The 20,853-nt window shown below is 34.9% G+C and overlaps 1 protein-coding gene across 2 annotated transcripts in view; it reads right to left on the minus strand.

Annotated features, from left to right (window-relative positions):
* LOC125676005 (tyrosine-protein phosphatase 10D-like) overlaps positions 1 to 20,853 on the minus strand; it is a 99,367-nt gene that overhangs the window by 73,230 nt on the left and 5,284 nt on the right. For both annotated transcript variants that reach the window (XM_048913877.2, XM_048913878.2), the window contains exons 2-4: positions 15,513 to 15,762; positions 8,084 to 8,350; positions 4,474 to 4,556 (exon numbers count right to left, since the gene is read on the minus strand). In XM_048913877.2, the coding sequence (XP_048769834.1) occupies positions 4,474 to 4,556; positions 8,084 to 8,350; positions 15,513 to 15,762 (600 nt within the window). The remainder of the gene's footprint in view (positions 1 to 4,473; positions 4,557 to 8,083; positions 8,351 to 15,512; positions 15,763 to 20,853) is intronic.

Genomic DNA, 20,853 nt, shown 5'->3' on the forward strand with positions numbered 1-20,853 from the left:
GACCTCAAAAACAGCAATAATTGTATAATATCATTAAATGTTATGAATATATGCAAGTTGCCGTTTTATACGTTTTAATTTTCACCCACTAATATTTCGCTTAGTATTTATTTCCTTGTTTTATCACACCAAGGTGCACGGTGGCACAAAGGAGGCACAGATGTCAGATATCCACGGAGATCCTTCGTGGACTTAAAGGTCTAACTCGCTCAGAAAATTAAGACTTCAGAGGTGCCGACAATTTTAAAGGTCCACCGTGTTTTATTTTTTAAAAATTTAGTTTACGAGGCGGATGTTTAAAAAATCAATTTTTCAAATTAGTTACTATAATTACTCAAGTTTAACCAAAATTATATAGTTGTCTCTCTTTTTATCGTCAATTAATATCAATTATAATTTTAATGGAAATTGATACTAATAGATGTATGCAACTTGAAAATATAAACTCGTCTTTGAGATAGACGGTGAAACAATACTATTTGCTGTGGTCCTTTCACTGCATGGAATTTTAATTTTTGATCACGATTTTTCAATTATGTCCAATATAGCAGGAAACAAGAGATGTTTGTAAAACACATATGCCCCCCATGGTGCAAAATTGAAAAGGGTAATACACACACCTCATTTAATTGATAGTATTGTCATCAATTCAAAATATTGAGCAGACAATATCTTCCTATGTCAAGAGTGAATTGACCATGTGACCTAAAATTCAATAGGGGTCATCTACTCCTTATGCTGTACCAGTGTACCAAGTTTGGTACGTGTCAATCAAGCAAATAATTCTTAAAATATAGGAGACAATATATTACTATGCCCAGTTCAACTATTGACTTTTGACCTCAAAATCAATATGGGTCATCCTCTCCTGAAGATGTACCAATGTACTAAGTTTGATGTCTGTCAAGTAAAGGGTTATCAAGATATTGAGTGGACAGTATATTACTATGTCCAGTTTGACCCTTGACCATGTGACCTCAAAATCAATAGGAGTCATCTTCTCCTGAATATACACCAGTGTACTATTTAAAGTTTGATGTCTGTCAAGCAAAGGGTTCTCGAGATATTGAGCGGACATTATATTCCTATGTCCAGAGTAGATTGACCCTTGACCTTTGACCTGAAAAACAATAGGGGTCATCTTCCACTCATAACCAACCCACATATGAAATATCATTATCATCAAGTGAATGGTTCTCAAGATATTGAGCGGACAACATGTGGTCTACAGACCGAGCGACAGACCGAGCGACAGTTGCAAAACAATATGCCCCCTCTTTTTCAAAGGGGGGCATAAAAATTGTAAAGTGTTATGTAGTGGGGGGGGGGGGGGGGGGAGCAATATATCACAAATTTAAACATTGTGATAGAAAATATACACGTTCCTAGTATTTTAACAGCTGTGATTTACAACCAGAATAAGCCAAAAAAATATATATTAACCTATGCGTCCATTTTTTGTGTGTTTATTACACTGTGATTCTCATAACATCAACATCATGACGTTATATAGTTTTTCTGTTGAAAAACACCACAAAGTTTAAACGACTGTAAAACGAAAACTAGAAAAGATATAGTTATAAAATAAATTGTTCTATAACCTATAAATCCTAGAGCATCAACTGTGAAAGTCTCATTAATTTTGGCGAAAGGGCCAATTTTATTACTTTCTGGCTCTGGTTCTTTGAATATATCATACTTGTACATAATTTTATTAACCAAGTTAATAAATCTTAAACTCAATAAAAGACATGCAGTGTCTGCTTTCATATCTGTATCTTCTCCCAACTGTATTCAGTTGCAGACCTGCTAGGTCGATGCCAGATTCTACAATATTTTCACATTCTTTCACAAACAATGTGTGTGTTCCATTGACATTATCAAGAATTTTATGTGCATAGGAATGATTTTATTTAACAAAGCAATTAACATACACTGCCAGTCAAACTATATACAGTTGCAAATGAGCTAGGGTGGTAGTGAAGTGATGAATCTGCAGGACAGACCTTATGCCAAGGAGTAGCTCGCTACGTGAGTCAACTAAAAAATTTGTCGTTTATTCCCAAATTAGATTGCCGCATATGTACTAAAAACATCAATAGTTTTACACCAGATTTCATTATCAAAACACAAGAACTTCCGGGGACTTCGCCCCCTAGGTCCCAAGACCCCTTTCCCCCAGATCCCCCCCTCTCCGAACTGAAATCCTGGATCCGTCCATGTAAAACGTAAATCTTCCTTACATATACACAGTCTTCACGAAAAACTTTGTAAAGCACAGGCCCTTCGGGCCTCCCAGTATAATAACTGTGCAAGCCCGAACAATATTTTACAGGCCCAAAATGTTTTTTTCTAATTTGACCACATGTCATTTGCTGATTCTACACTATAGATACATGCATGTTCTACTGTAGGAAAATATAGGTCAAGATGATCATAGTTAGAGAACAACTGACATTAAAAGGATTGTCTTATTTTATTTTTCAACATATTAATCTCGCAGATACATCAGCAGCTCATGTTCAACTTTGTTTTGTATACACCGCGTACAAAACATTTTGTTTTCTCCAGAATCAAATGTTAGCCAAGGCCTACCCTCGGTCCAATGGGGCATGAATTTTCGCTCTTTTCTCCTTGTACGACAGGTTTTTTTGGGTTTTTTTTTTTTAACGGATGGTTGTGATTATGATATACGCTTGGGTGGTTTTGAATTTCCCAGACGAGCCCCCTCCCTATACTTCAGAAAAGGCAGCATGGTTGATCATTTTTCTATGCGAAATTTGACTACTAAGTCCATTCTCTCACCAGAGGGCGTGCTACGTAAGCTTCACTTTCACCTCTGTTATCGTCTGATAAATAGTTCGGCTAACCACATGACCTCGCACGGACAAAATAGCGTCTTTGACTCCAACAGAAAGACACGTTTCTGTTCTTTGTGTAATGTCAGATTTTCATCATTATAATCTCGCTAGTTTTTCTAATGTACTTTTATGTAGAGTCCATAGTTACGAAGTGAAAGTGAAATTAATACATTTGACAAGACAAAATAGTTCCATAAATATGGAGGTTACACTAACGTAATACAGCGTTTCGATACCTACCAATGTGTTTTTAACTCATAAATTTATGTTTTATTTATGAAAATGATGCAGATTTATTTTATTTTCAAAGACGCTCTGTTTTACAAAATTCTTGTAAATCAGATGATAACAGAGGTGTTGTGGAGCGTAGCGTAACGCCCTCTGGTGAGAGATTGTACTAAGTCATGACATTTAGTCTGAGTCAATCTCACGCTTTATTTGTAATATATACAGAACATATAAGAAAACATTTACAGGCCCGCCGGACTCCTGGGTTTAATATTTTAAGAAGCCCGATCCCGATTTTACTGGCCTCGGGCATCGGGCCACTGGTTAACGTCGAAGACTGTATACACCTACATATACATGTAAGTGCATAATACATATTTCATACAATGACAGTATAACTTAATGACAGCAAACATTGTAAGAATTCATCTGTACGGTTGTTTATTGAAAAATGTAGAGAAATGCTGATCTTTCTTTCCATAGTGGTTGGGTTTAGAGCCCACATCATTGGTTCAAATATCTATATTACTGTATGCAATACGCATTTTCAACAACACATGCGATGTCATTCCACCACAATTATTATCACATACGATGTCATTCCAACACTATTATCATCACATACAATGCCATTCCATCACTATTATTATCACATGCAATGCCATTCCATCACTATTATTATCACATGCAATGCCATTCCATCACTATTATTATCACATGCAATGCCATTCCATCACTATTATTATCACATGCAATGCCATTCCATCACTATTATCATCACATGCGATGTCATTCCATCACTGTATATTAAATTATCACATGCGATGTCATTCCACTACAATTATTATCAAATGAATTCCTTCTGAGTATAATCAATAAAGACATTCCTTGAATAATTTCACAAAGAGAAGATACATGTACTATGTACAAATTACTGAATAACACACTTTTCTCCAAGTGACCTTAAAACTGTCCAAATAATCTAGGCATAAGATCATGACAATAACCTAGGCATAAGATCATGACACCACAGGCGTTCAAGGCATCCCTTGTATCCAATGTTTATGTCTACAGATCGATTGCTCAAAATATAAGGCCTTTACAAATATTTTATATTACCTATTCTTTCTCAACTGTTCACAAATCAATGATGAACTTAAGGACAAATTGGATGAAATGTCTGCCTCATAGAGCGGGGAGACATAATTTAAAAGAATAATAAATTTTAAATCATGATTAAACAAGTAAGCTTACAAACATGCTTATTTTCTTCAAACAATAAAAATTTGACACCAACAAAAATTAATAATTCTACAGTAATTAATACATCTACTTATTCTTTCCATCTACATTTACAAAGTTTGTGTGAGTGTGTGTGGCTTACTTGTTCCTCCTGTGTTGTCCAGGCAACCATCAATGTTTTTGTGTCCACAGCCTGTACAGAGGTCAACATGGGAGCCAGTGGAACTACAAATATTACAGTGCCAGCATAACAAACCATGGAAATAAGGAATAATACACAATTCAGTAAATTCATTATCCCCTCACGACAGAGTTTCAGAGGGATACAGTAAATTCATTATCCCCTCATGTCAGAGTTTCAGAGGGATTCAGTAAATTCATTATCCCCTCACGACAGAGTTTCAGAGGGATTCAGTAAAATAAGTATCCCCTCACGACAGAGTATCAGAGGGATACAGTAAATTAACTAGAGATTGTTTATATGAAAAACAAATGTCTCCTCAGCTCCCCAAATTGGAAGTGCTCCAAATGAAACCTCCTCCTTTAATGTACTGCATGGTATGGAGGAGAAAGCATGAGCAGGAACATAAACAATATGAACTTCGATAAACTCTTAGATCCACTCTAACTTTTAGGAAAATAATTGGATCCCCCTGTCCCGACAATATGTACATCTACAAATGGCAATGAAGCATTGTAAAAAGTTTCAAGTCTATCCGATAAGCCATATAGGAGGAGAAGTGTTCAAAAGATTTTGTGACAAAACTGACAGACGGACAGACAAAAGAAAGGACAGAAAATACAAAAGCAATATGTCTCCCCCTGAAAGAGGGGAGACATAAATATCCCCTCATGACAGATTTTCAGAGGGATACAGTAAATTCATTATCACGTCACGACAGAGTTTCAGAGGGATAAAGTAAAGTAAATTCATTATCCCCTAAAGACAGTTTTCGACAGATGCAATAAATTTATTATTCCCCTCATGACAGAATTTCAGTTACATTTTTTCATCAAAATCTTATCAGACTTGTAGGAACATTACCTTGCATGAAAACATTCCTTTAAAAGTTCCTTTAAAAGTATGTGAATACAGAAGAAAGTTATTGAAATTCTGACTGTTTCTCTGATCGAAACTAAAATTTCAATCTAAACTTTGAATGATTGCATGTGTACAGCCCCTGCTTCCTATTGGTTATATAGATGTATCATACATTTGTAATATAAAAAAAAAAAAATCTAGATGTGTCAACACAAATGTTAAAATCCATCGAAAAAGAATCTATGAAATTTTTGATTTTTACATATTTTATAGTTGACAGTATCTGTAACTCATTATGAAAGTATCATATAGGGTTTTCACGGAAATTGTGATGCTACGGTTGTCATAGTAACCCCTCTTGTTCACTTTCCATAATAAATGATACAGGTATTTCAGGTGATGTTTAAAAATGATACAAAAGGGGCAAGGGATACAAATTTTATATCAAATTGAAGTTAAAGCCTTAAATGATATATGGTTTGTATTAATATGTCCATTTATTTTCATATGAAGTAGAAGCAGGGCTGCTTATGAGCAATTTCGCAATTTTTGGAATGCAATTATTCACTAAAGCAGACATATTTTCACCCCCTGAGGAATAAATGACCAATTAATTTTTTTTATTTTTAAATATGTTTTAACATATGTTAGGATGAATTTTTCCTGAAAGTATTAATATTGGTTTTCAGGTTTACTATGGCACTATGATCGCTAAAGTTACTATTCCCCCTCCTTACATAAATGCTGCAGGTGATAATTACAATAGATATGCATCTTACATGCATTTATTTCAACTCATATTAAAACTATGAAAATGTTTAGATGTTTATTATTGAATTTATTCTACATAGAATGATGGTACTGTTGCTTTGGAGATGTTTTTATTACTTTCTATTTGAAATTACTTGTATATTCATGCTCTGTAAGCGTATGTTAAAAACGCTGGAAATGTAACCCATCCGATGTAAACTGTGCATTGTGACGTCGATACCTAGCTGAAACGTCTTTGTTTTTTTGGGGTTTTTTCTCCTTTCAAACCAAGCGATTATCAAACAATAAAACTTTCTTACTTTTTATATTATAAGAAATAACTGAACTAATTGAGAAAAAGATATTAACAGCAAGTTCTGCTTTTCAGAATACACTTTCTGATTTCTCTTAACATCCACGTTACATAGTATTATGATTTTAATAGGCTTAGTGGTTTGTGAACTAAATTTACGTGCTGTAAGACTGAAAATTAACAGGGGAGGGGGGGGGGGGGGGGGGGGTACATGTATTATATGGAGACTTAGGGCCTAATGACTATTTTTTTTTAAAAAGATAATTAAAACATAAGGGATTTTTCATTTGTATTGTATTTTATTCGTATAGTTCTAAACATATTTTCACTTTACCCTGTGTCTGGTTATAGCTGACAAGTCTGTTTCAATCGTCTGTCATTATTACTGATGGATAAGCGCTTGACATATTCCGGAATCGGAAACGAAATAGTCTCTTTTTAGATACTACATGAATAAACCATGTGATGCCTTGCAATCACTACCTTAACAGCCATAAAATAAATATATTGATTTTTCTATGTTAAAGGGGCACAACTCCATAAAAAAAATCAGTGAACTGGTACAAAATTCAAACTCGATCTGTAACTCATCAATATACATCTGCATACAAAAACTCAGTTCAATATCTCAAGGCATTTAGTAAAAATAAGTCTGGAACGGAAGGACAGACAAGAGTAAAACTTATATGCCCCGACCACTTGTGGCAGGGGCATAAAGGTAGCAGGGGACAATTTCGCACTATAGGCCCGGTCAACTTTTTCAAAAAATGGAAATACCCCATATTTGAAGTGATATTACATGTGTAAAATGTATACAATAATTTTAGGATGCATGTCAAATGTAGCTGAGTGCTTAATAAAAATGTTGATATACAACATGTAGGTGTCACTACGATTCCTAGCATATAGATGGGTGCAAATACGAAACTAAGACACGTGGTCAGTTGCTGAAGAAATTCCGGTGAAAACATGCAGGGTCCAGCAAAAGGTCTGTAGCTGTGAGGGAAGGTGGATGGTACCGTATGAAAGGTAGATTTTTGAGAAGAGCAGATAGGGTTCTTGATTGTGCAGTGTCTAAACCCCCATGTTTGGTACTGTGATGGTGTGGGGGTGGTGCGGATTAGCCCAAATGAGAGAAAATCAAAGCAAAAAAGGGGAACCTGCTCAGAGCATGTTTTGTGCACCAGCACCAGTATTTATAGATGACATGTAATTTAGGGTCATAATTCATTAACTACACTAATATGAAATACAAGTATTGACATAAAATTGAAATATGATTTTTCGTTAGTCTGTCATAATCTGACTTTGGTGTATACCCCCTATCCACATGTTTCAAAACCAAAGAAACTGTCCCCTGCCACCTAAAAAGATCTTCACTACATTTTGATTTACAACTTGAAAGTGGGATCTCATGACATCACACAATTGAGAAATCAAGAACGATAATCATGAAGCAATTTTTTTTAGCTAGTAACTTTGTGCTTCCCTTTTTTAATGTTAATAACATTAATAATACCATAAGTTTACCAACAAAATAACCAGTGTCCAAATATATTTGTTACAAGTAGACTAATGTGTTATCTGAAACATCAGTTTGCATGCAAAATCACCAGTGAGCCAATGAATTTTTATTTCATTAATTACCTGTGTTGTCAATCTTGGCCTCAGATCTTTTACTTGATTTGCCATTGCTGAGCGTCACTACAGTGATGGAGTACTGCATTCCTGGTTGTAGATTAGTGGCATTGACCTCTTTCCCTGAGACTGCTGTGAACTTTAGAACCTGTGAGCTATTGGGGGATAGAAACACTTCTCCACCATCTTGAATGCTTTTGGTGTCAGTTTCCCAAGAGATGGTCATAAAGTTAGTCCCTGCTGCAGTCACATGGACACGGACTGGTGGGAGTGGATCTAAAATAGATACAAATAGCTATGATAATAACCATAATAACAAACCATTGTGCCAAGATTTCTCTTTTGTAATAAGCTAATTTCACTTGTAAAACATAATTTGATGTGTTCATTTATCAACATTCTTTATATCGTATAAACAAAGTTATGCAATATGACGTCCTAAGATTGACGTCACAATACATTGGGTTCCTCCATTTCCATTTTCTTCCTACAACAATATTGCACTGCATCAAGAACTATTCATATTTTCTTTATAATTGTTCATCTAATACATTTTTCTGAATTGAATTATAAAGAATGAACATATTTTCTACTCATTTTAAAAGCCATGCAGTTTATAAAGCGTAAACTACCCAAACTTACTTATTTTATGTGATACAAATCACATACAATGAGTAAAAATGACTTTCATTCCTTGATTATCTTATCTTAAAATAACAATAACTCGGTCTAAAAATATGAACTTATGTAGAAACTACCTCAAAATTATTTCTTTACTAATATACTTACAAATCAAAGCAAGAACAAGCACTGAATAATAAGAAATGATAAATGCCTCATTTGTAACATCAAATTACAAGATACTAGCTGTATTGTGCAAAACAGATTGTATATTAGCATGGTTTTGTCATACAAGTCTTGAAGTTTAAAAAAAAACATATTATAAATCTTTATGTATTTTCAAAATTTTTAGTGGGCAGATTAGGTCCATATAATATATAATGACAATAGTGTAGACCTTTGCAATATATATTTTATCACTGAATGGTTACTTTTCTATGGCGTTTATAACATATGGAATGGTGTGCTGACAAACTGAAGAACATGCATTAGCACATTATGATAATTTGTCTGCACAACATTTCATGGGATTTTTTCACGATAGATGACATGAATGCCCCCACTGACATACAAGTTTGAAATATTTGAAAGTCCAAGGATGTGAAAATAACAAAAGGTGCAAAGGAAAATAAATTAGAATATCAAATTGGTACTTTTGACGTTTTCTTGAATAAATTGTGAACAAAAATTACAGTCATTAGTTTTTAAGGACTTGAGTGTGCAAGGTGGACTTTACAAATGAATCATTGAGATAACAAACACTTAATAACTAATACATGTACATCATAAATATTTATTGGTTCATTCTGTGAAAAGAATGCGAGTACTAAATGGGACAATTTTAAGTCTAAAGGCGATAACTTTGGCAAATATGCAAGAAAGAGAAACTTGATCTGTAAGTAAAGTACACACTAAAATTCTGGTTACTCTACAAGCTATTATTATAAAGGTACACTAAAAATCTGGTTATCATCTCAAAGAACATCAGAAAAATAGAATGGAAAACGGTGAATAATTAGAAATTTTCAAAGTCTAAACGCATTAACTTGGGTGAGAATAGGTCAATTGACATGAAACTCAAAATTGATTTGTAAGTCATTAATATATAGAGATATACTCAATTGCAAGTCATTAATATATAGAGATATACTTAATTTTAGCTCTTTATTTACAAGCACATTTTAAAAAAGTCTGGAAAATTAACCAGGAAGGAATGACAAAATGACGGACTGAAAAAATTAACGAAGTATGTATGTGGCATTGCCTTGATCACTTCTAGACAGGGACATAACAAGAGGCCCACAGGCCTTATTGGTCACCTGAGTACGAGTGAAAAATTATCACTACTCCCAAGGGCTTTGAAATCTAGAAACAAGAGGTCCATGAGCCTAGAATCGCTCTTTTGATACATTGTAGAACAGGCAAAAATTCTCACTAACCAAGATTCATCAATTAACAAAGTTTGATGATGTTAAGTCAAATAGTACCTAAAAAATTTAAATGTAACTGTCCAAAAGTAGGTCACGGTGACCTACTTTTGGTCGACACACTGAAAACTCAAGATGCATCAACTGACAAGTCAAATAGTAATCAAATATGGCCATCAAATTCCAAAAGAAGGCCACAGTGACCTACTTTTTGGTCGACACACTCCAAAGACTCAAGATGCATCAACTGACAAAGTTTGATAATTGAAGTCAAATAGTATCTGAAATATTCAGATATAAACGTCAAATTCCAAAAGTAGGTCACAGTGACCTACTTTTTGGTCGACACACTCTGAAGACTCAAGACCCATCAACTGACAAAGTTTGATGATAGTAAGTCAAATAGTATCTGAAATATTCAAATATAGCCGTCAAAATCCAAAAATATGTCACGGTGACCTACTTTTTGGTCAACAAACTATGAAGACTCAAGATGCATCAACTGACAAAGTTTGATTATCCTAGCTTTCATAGTGTCCATAATATGCATCTAAAATTGAAAATGTGAAATTTGAATGTCTGCAAAATTCAAAAAGTAGGTCACTGTGACCTACTTTTTTTATAAATATGTTCCGAGGCCTCTAGACACATCAACTTACAAGGTTTGAATATTCTAAACCTCTCGGTATCTGAAATAACAACCTAAAATGTATTCATAAACGATTAGCCATAAAATTCAGAAAGTAGGTCATGGTGACATACTTTTCACATGACGCACTTCAAGGTCCCATAATCCATCAACTGACAACTTTTGATGATCATAGGCTCAAAAGTGTCCAATATATGCATCAAAATCCATTTAATAATAATTACCTGCGAAATTCAAAAAGTAGGTCACCATGATCTACTTTTGAGACAACATGATATTAGGTCCTAAGATGCATCAACTGACAAAATTTGATGATCCTAGTCCTTATACTAAGCAAAATATCAAAGTTTTAACAAAACAAAATTTAAGGTCAACTTTGAAGTGACCTTGAGACCACACCCTTTGCCCCAGGATGATGCCTTGAACAATTTTTTATCTACAACCTATCCTCATCCTTATGCATAAGTTTGGTGATAATTTGTCCAGTGGTTCTTGAGAAGAAGATTTTTTAGCAACCACTACTTCTGTTTGCATTTTCCTAATTATCTCCCCTTGTTAAAGGGTCACAACTCTAGTTTTAGTACAAATGAAAGCCCTTGGGCCAAGGATACCCTGTGACAAATTTGACAAAAATTGGCCAAGAGGTTCTTGAGATATAGCCCTTTTTCCAAAAAAGTTGACGCACACCGCACGCCAGACATATGGCCATATGATTAGCTCTTTGAGCCTTTGGCTCAGAAGAGCTAAAAATTCCTGTTCTGAATATTTAAGCTAAATTTTAACATTCAGCAAAAGTATAAAACAAGATGTGTTCTTAAAACTTCAATGCCCTCAAAAGTGTATACACTGATGAAACGCTTTAAATAATATAATAGGTGTATTAAGGCCAATTCAACTTAATTGATAGATTATCATCCCCGTCCGCCCCTCAAAAATTGGTCTGCCACGAATTTTTTTATTTTGCGAAACTTGCGATTTCCGGAATATTTTCATGTCCGACTCCGGTATTTACACTTCTTGATTACATTTCCGGTATAGGAACATGAAAAGCCACGTGAAGAAAATAGATCTATATGGTTTTCTTAATTGCTCGTGTTCTTACAGACGTAAATCTTGAAGAAGTTAGGTATATTTCTGTTATATCCTTAAATTAAAGCTTAACCTGGAATTAGTGTATGAAAATAGCATAGATTGATATCCATATGTCATGTTTGTCTTTAATATTTTTCTCAGAAAATAAAAATTAAAAAATAAAATCCTCCCACCCGCCCCATACTTTTTGGCGACCCTGGATGATAATCCACTAATTAAGTTGAATTGGCCTAACATAAAACATCAAATATGAATAATTCAATTTTCCTTCCATTCATTCCTTTACCCCCATCTCTCTCTATAGACTAATTTTTTATTCATTTTCTGATGAATGTTTGATATTCGAACTTCTTTCCACACATGGGCACTACTAACCCAAATGCTATACTTCATATATGTTATGTTATCGAGTAATATATATACCGTACAAAAACAAAACAGATGAATGAGTAGTGTATAAAATTTGCATTAGCCTTAGTAGTTTTTTTTGTCAAAAACTGAACAAATTTGACATTTTAACAAATTAATTATAATGATTATTTTATAATTATTGTTTAATCTATTTTCTTAAATCTTCTAATTAAAGGCAAATCTAATCTAGATAATGAAATTTATATCAAGAACGATAACTCCAAAAACAATCCTGCGGTATCGCGTTTGGTACGCTGTAGCAATACACTTTGTTACTCACGGCCTCGAGTTTCACGAACAGCTGAAACCAAATTCATTTGAATTTCTTAAAGATGAACATGAACGCGAATATGCTGTCCTGTCCCATGAAACCAAACAAAAAACGATTCAAGGAGGGTTAACAAACGAAGAAGCAAAATCATGATAAGAGAATGTATGCCACTATAACACCGAAAAATGTCCAGTCGCATCATTAAAACTTCTCATTAGCAAAACAGACCCAAACGCAAATGCTTTGTTCAATCACTGCACAAAAGAAGCGATTAATAATCTCAACAAGGATATCTAGTATTAAAAAAAAACAGTGAAAAAATACCAGTTTTCAAAATTTATGTGCGACATATCTAGGAATGCAAAATGTAAACAAAGGTACACGGCACACTGCCTCAGAGCTACAAGCATACAGGCACTTAGCGACGCAGGGGTAGAACTCCGTTATATCATGTTCATGAGCGGGCATAGAAACGAAGGATCTATCCGTAGTTATGCCAGAAAATGCACAGGCAACCAAAAAATCGCAATCAGTAAAACATTGTCCAACTTGGCGTCAGCGAGCGATAGCGGTGCAGGGCCCAGCTGTGTTCCGGATGACCAGAGCACATACCTGCTTCAGCAATCAATGTTCAAAGAACAAAATACAAAATTATCATCCAAATCATTTATCAACAATTTTGTTTTTCACAATTGTTCGATCAATGTTAATGTACATCCGGAGCTATAGTGTAATCAACGTGTTGAAATCAACAAGTCCTAAATAAAATCACTCCGCGTGTTAATTACATGTACTTGTTTGTTTCTTGTTGATTCTTGTTATTTACAATAAGTTTAGCTTAAATATACATTATTTGTGTTTAAAATTGAATTATAAGCATTGACAGTATATTTTTTTTTTGCTCATCGAGAAATGAATCTAAAAACTGCATCGTAAACTTTTTTATGAAAGCCTTCGGCTTGAAGACAATAATTCATGAATTGACATATTAATCTACTGATACGACTGGTTTATGAAGAATATTCAATCACAATTATGTTATTCAATTTGTTCTTTTATTTTTCAATTCATTTACCGTCAGTTACAGCATATATTGCTTTAAATTGACAGTCACAGTAAACGTGACCATGGACTTGTCCGCCATGTTGAATTTTTTTTTTTGGATCTCGATCAAAAAAAAACAACAAAAAAAAAACAAAGCTTTCAGAGTGGCCATAAAAAAAATTGAGTCACGGTGTTTTGAGTGGGTCGGTCGCGTTACAGCAAACATACAATTTTTTAAGGATGGCCTGAGGACCTATTCTAACCCAGATCCCCACAGGATTCAGACATGTTGAAAATAGGCAGTCCAGCAGGTCATTTTTGATGAAGGACCAATTGACAACATATAGTCATCAGTCATATTGTCTGACTAGGCTATTGTCCATTCACATCAAATTTTTGTAAAAAAAAAAAAAAGTTTTTACTGACCTGGATCATGATTTTGATTTTCACATATGTTTACAACTACCAAGATGGCGACCTTGTGGCAAATTTGGTACACAGCAAGGGCAAAGACCGGTGCAAAACATTAAACGCAAGCTCATGTCTTAAAACTGATTTTGAAAAATATTCTAATTTTATTTTTTGAAAATCTTCAGGATCAACAGAAATTAGCAAGACTGACAGAAAACAACTGGTATTCAGTCCTGATATCTAAGAGACTATTTCTCACTTTCGACACGTCTGGCCTATATCTATATTTACTCAATAAAATCTTGTATACTTTGATGTTAACCACGTACGCCCTACACCTATGTGAAATTGAAAGAACAGCAATAGCTGGCTCTACCTACTCAGTACCACTGGTTCTATAATAGCTAGAGAGCTCTGTTTGTGCAATGTTAATTAGACATTTTTTTTCATGAGGAGAGGGGCAAGAATATTCTCAGTTATATTGTAAAATAAAACAAATTTTGCAATGTAGATTAATGGAAACAAGAGGCCCATAGGCCACATCGCTCACCTGAGTCACCCTGACTCATATTTAAAGAATTTTCCTATATATTCGCATATAAAACTTTGATCCCTATTGTGGCCCCAACCTACTCCCAGGGGCCATGCATGATTTTTACAAAATTGAATCTGCACTATGTCAAGAAGCTTTCATGTAAATGTAAACTTTTCTGGCCCAATGATTTTTCAAAAAGATTTTTAATAATTATGATCCCTTACTGTGGCCCAATCTTACCCCCGGGGACCATGATTTTTACAAAATTGAATCTGCACTATGTCAGGAAGCGTTTGTGCAAATGTAAATGTCTTTGGCCCAATGGTTCTTAAGGAGAAAATTTTTAAAGATTTTTTTCTATTTATTAGTTATGTGAAACTTTGATCCCCTATTGTGGCCCCATCCTAGCCCCAGGGGTCATGATTTTAACAAACTTGAATCTGCACTGTCAGGAAGCTTTCATGTAAATATCAGCTTTTCTGGTTCGGTGGTTCTTGAAAAGATGATTTTTAAAGATTTTTCCTATATATTTGTATTTAAAACTTTGATACCCTATTGTGTTCCCATTCTACCCCCAGGGGCCACGATTTTAACAAACTTGAATCTGCACTATGTCAGGAAGCTTTCATGTAAATTTCAGCTCTTCTGGTCTAGTGGTTCTTGAGAAGATTTTTTAATGACCCTACCTTTTTTAGCATTTTTGTGATTATCTCCCCTTTAAAGGGGGCATGGCCCTTCATTTGAACAAACTTGGAAGCCTTTTACCCAAGGATGCTTTTGGTCACTTTTGGTTATAATTGGCCCAGTGGTTCTGGAGAAGAAGTTGAAAATGTAAAAAGTTTACAGGCAGATGGACGACGGACAACATGCGATCAGAAAAGCCCACTTCAGCTTTCAGCTCAGGTGAGCTAAAAATACAGTGGTATATATTAAATTCAACCCAGTGTATTCTGATATTTGCATTGAATTCTTCCTACTTGTAGTGGCCTGCTGGCTGAAAATTTCCACGTTAGATTTCTCTACTTTGACCACATAGGTAGCTCCTGGATTAAGGTTAATGGCTGTGTAGTGTAAGTATGTGAAAGAATCTCCTCCACTTAGCTCAATCCAGGTCAGGTTCTCAGTTCCATAGCCAAATCGGTACTGATGGCTGTCATTAGCACTGGTAATATTCACAGTCAAGTCATGATCAGATGTGTCAATGTGTAAACTCTCCTGGGACAATGTCTGAAAAAATGAAATTCTGATTTTAACACAGACAAATTCTGGTACATGTACCTTAATCACAGTCTATTCTGACATGTTTTAGTAAGGTAACTCTTCAAAAAGGACCATCTGTGTACCAATAACAGCACCATATCAACATTTAGCATACATGTATGATGTAAAACTTATATGGTACCAATTTTGATGCACCAGATGCGGATTTCGACCAATAATGTCTCTTCAGTGATGCTCAATAGAAATGTTTGAAATCCGAAATTACAATAAACTTTTAGAGCTATTTTAGGGGAAAACAGAGTGCCAAAAAAGTGGAGTCAAATTCGTCTAAGGATAAGAGTTATGCGTGAGGGAGATAATCCTTAATTTTGAAATGAATTTCTAAATTTTATAACAGCAATTAAATATTCATCCGTATTTTCAAGCATCTTTTCCATCACTAAGCACTCTGCATTTAAACAAGAGGCCCATGGGCCACATCGCTCACCTGAGTCACCTTGGTCCATATCAGAAGACTTTCTATATATATTTGCATGTAAAAACTTAGTCCTTATGGCCCCAACCTACCCCTGGAGGTCATAGTTTTTGCAAACTTGAATCTACACTATGTCAGAAAGCTTTCATGTAAATGTGAACTTCTTTGGCCCAATGGTTCTTGAGAAGAAGATATTTTTAAAAAATTCCTATATATTTGTATGTAAAACTTTGATCCCCCCCCCCCCCCTTGTGACCCAATCCTACCCCCAGAGGCCATGATTTGAACAAACTTGAATCTGCACTATGTCAGAAAGCTTTCATGTAAATATCAGATTTCTGGCTCAGTGGTTCTTGAGAAGAAGATTTTTAAAGATTTTCTCTGTATATTTGTATGTAAAACTTTGAACCCCTATTGTGGCCCCATCCTACCCCCGGGGACAATCATTTTAACAAATGTGACACTATATCAGGAAGCTTTCATGTAAATATCAGCTGTTCTGGCTCAGTGGTTCTTGAGAAGAAGATTTTTAAAGAATGTCCCTATATATTTGTATGTAAAACTTTGATCCCCCTTGTGGCCCCATCCTACCCCCGGGGGCCATGATTTTAACAAACCTGAATTTGCACTATACCAGAAAGCTTTCATGTAAATCTCAGCTTTTATGGCTCAGTGGTTCTTGAGAAGAAGATTTTTAAAGATTTTTCCTATATATTTGTATGTAATACTTTGATCCCCTATTGTGGCCCCATCCGACCCCCGGAGGCCATGATTTTAACAATTTAGAATCTGCACTACCTTATAAAGCTTATCTATAAATTTCATCTTTTCTGGCCCAGTGGTTCTTGAGAAGAAGATTTTTAAAAGATGACACCAAAATTTCACATACTCTTAATTATCTCCCCTTGAAAAAGGGCATGGCCCTTCATTCGAACAAATCTGAATCCCTTTCACCCAAGGATGCTTTTGTGGCAAGTTTGGTTGAATTTGGCCCAGTGGTTCTGGAAAAGAAGTCGAAAATGTGAAAAGTTTACAGACGGACAGACAGACGGATGACGGACAAAATGTGATCAGAAAACCTCACTTGAACCTTCGGTTCAGGTGAGCTAAAAAGGGGGGAGGGGGCACATGTGAAAGTCCAGTATCTACTGTGCAGGGTTTGAATGTTTTCAACAGAAAGGGAGAAAATGCAATGGACCAGACCAGGTTTCAAACCCGGGCCCCCTGAATCTCTAGTCAGGTGCTGTAACAATTGAGCTATCTGGGCACCGGTGATCAAATCCTGCTGACCGCTACATTACTCCCTCCTTAAATGTCTTCACTGTTGAAAATATCAACCCAGGATCCCCTGGTAGGCATTTTTACCTGTCATTTCCTGGAGCTGGTCCACCACACCAAATGTAACAGGAAGGGAGAAAATGCAATGGACCAGACCATAATTTGAACACTGGCACCATGAATCTCTATTCAGGTGCTCTACCAACTGAGTTATCTGGCCACCGGCACTCGAACCCATCTGACTGCTACATACTTAAATTGTAGAAACTAGCACATGCACTGAATCTACATGTAGCCCCTGCTTGGGATAGGGTACTTTGATGTATTATCAGTGTGCACACTGTGTATTGATTGCTAAATCATACAGAGTTAACTAGCCTACATGCGTATGAATATTAAAACAGTGATTAGTGTGAGAATTGTCCCCCTTAATCTGCAAATGATTTTTTTCTTTTGGGGGTGTGCTTTTTTTTTTTTAAATCTTCTTTAATACTACAAATCAGGATCTGTGCAATAAATTTCAAATGTACATCTTCTGATAGCCATTGTAATGTTGTTTGGTATTATTATTAAATCATCGGGAAACAAATATGGTATGCATCCATTCCTACACAATAATTACTTTTACCAAATAATTAATGTCATTTTCCTGTTGGTTTGGTGTGAGAATGACACGAGTCTGGGATTACCCTGGATCATCATCTATACAGTGAGGTATTTCAGACAGAGGCAAGATTTGGTGTTAGTCCTATGCAGTGAATTACTGTATTTAAATATAAGTGATTAAGGATAGACAGGACATCGATCATGTGATTGAAATATGTTTATCTCAGAAACTCAACATAATAGCAGCTTCACTTTTTTTTTACACTGACCATTTTTCACTACTTTCATATGCAAATAAAGAGATATAGGGTGAACCCATTTCTTCTTCGGTCGCCATGTTTAATACGTAACCAAATACAGTATACAATGATGATTCTCATTGGATGCCGATATCACTTTCGCCTTTGTAGCGATTGGTTACTTTTTCATGCAAATTTGACCTCTGACGTGACCCTCTGTGGGATGTTGTTAGATGTCTGTGTAGCAAGTATGTGAGCGGATCTAACATCTAATTTTAATTAGATTGCGTTCCAACTACAACTGTCCTTTCAGGACTAATACCCCCCTGCGGGACACACTCTATATTGGATAAAAATAGACTTCCTCAGATCAAACCAGAAGTTGTCTAATCAAATAGACATCTAGTATTTGTTGTTGAAAATATTGCTTTCAAAAAATCAAATATTAAAATATTCCCAGTGATGCTCAATATAAACACTGTATCAATAAACAGGATTTTCAGAGAATTTAATTGTTTTACGCCAACCTAAAATGAATATATACAAAATGGAAATATCCATACATTCACTATAAATCAAAATGTAAGGTACATGAATGTTAGTTTACTTGAATAAAAAATGTATGTTAAAAGGTCTGATTTAAACCTTTTAATTTGTTTTTGAAATATTCTCAAACAACAGTATTCTTAAACAAAATAGAAATTAGCATAACTTTCTAATACTTGAAATATTCTAATTCAAAATAAGAAATGCATAACTTCAGTCTAAGAACAATGTATTTACAATGTTTAAATCAAATCTCTTCAAATTTTTTTTAGATATACTCTTTTTAGTTTAACAAATGACTAAATACCAGGTGCACATCTTCATATGGTGAGTAATGAGTGTATACAAATTTTCAGAAAAATTCATGAACTTGTTTCTTAGAACATGCCCAGAAAAAAGGCATGTCTACAGACAGATGGACATGGTGATTCCAATACACACACACAACTTCGTTTGCACATGGGGGGGGGGGGGGGGGGGAGAGTGGTAAATAATATAGGTAGTGGTCCCCATTCCAGTAATATAGGTAGTAGTCCCAGTTCCAATAAGCACTAGTTTACATTGTAACAAATTATTTGCGAAATTACATCATCAGAAAGGCCAGTGTACAGTGTATATAGGGAAGGTGTTTTTCTCCTTGATCATGATGACAAATTACAGACAGTAACAGGACTTCTGAGGTGAATCATATCAATCAATAATATACGCCACTATTGCCTTTCTAACTTACTAATATTTGTTACGCTGTACTAATATGCAAATCATCACTATTCTGTATAATGTTGTGATTCTGTTTATATTTCATTTTTATGTTGAATTTGTTTACAGAGACAATTTGACATGAGGAAGTTTTGAAGTCTTCCTGATGACCTGGTAGTACCTGTTTCGTGTCCACAAGGCGGGACACGTACCTGTATTACACACACACACACATCCCCGAGGTCTGGCACATACACGATACACTTAATCTCATGATCCAATGATACCATCTATCTTCTGTCACCAATACATGTAAAGGTTAACTTCAAGAAGGGCATGTGTAATTAGATAGAATTTTTAGTACCATAATATACATGTATCAAAAGATAGCTAATTCACCATACACAGCTGCACAATAACGTAACTCATTTCATTTTCTGTAAGGCTGCATGACTTATCATGAAATTCAACAAGTACATGTAAAACTTACAATGTCAAGCTGTCATCATTATTCAGTGTTATGATAAGACACTCTTTAATATTCATGCTATCAATGTTCAACGTTTTGCCTCAAGGACGATAGAGAAAAATAGTTCTACGTTATGTGAGATATCAATTATATCATCTATTCTGTAACCTCATTTCAAAAACATTTTTGGACATTCATAAAATCAACATTTGAATATCCTCAACCACACATCCTAATGATTTTTTTCATCTTAAATTTCTGTAACAAATTGAAAAGAAATAATTATTAGCAAGCTTACCAGTTCTGTTATATATACATATATATTATATAACAGTATATCTACAGATGATACCAGTATTCAAAGACCAAGTTAATTCTAATTTACCAGTACAATAATAACATGTAACGGGTATACTTATTAGACATGCTGACATGAAAAGCTATTCACTATAGAGGCACTTTATGTGTATTGGAATATTGGTTGCAACTGATTGGATGTTTTAAAATGATCATCATAATCTTAATATGAAGTGAAAATGACTACTCTCTCCTTCTCTCTCTCACCATTAGTGACCAAAGCATTGTACATATTTCATAAATGGAAAGCAAACAATACAACCTGATAATGTATAATTGTTTCTGCATTATTACATGTGGAAATCAAATGAAAATGCAGAATGTATATATATCCTCCATCACTGTCTGTCACAGCATCCCTGTCTGCAGTCTATGCGAAAGTTTTTTTGACAACACAGGACATTCGGTCCTGTGTAATCAATGAACAC

The sequence above is a fragment of the Ostrea edulis genome, chromosome 3 (assembly GCF_947568905.1).
Source record: "Ostrea edulis chromosome 3, xbOstEdul1.1, whole genome shotgun sequence".
Classification (NCBI taxonomy): Eukaryota; Metazoa; Mollusca; class Bivalvia; order Ostreida; family Ostreidae; genus Ostrea; species Ostrea edulis.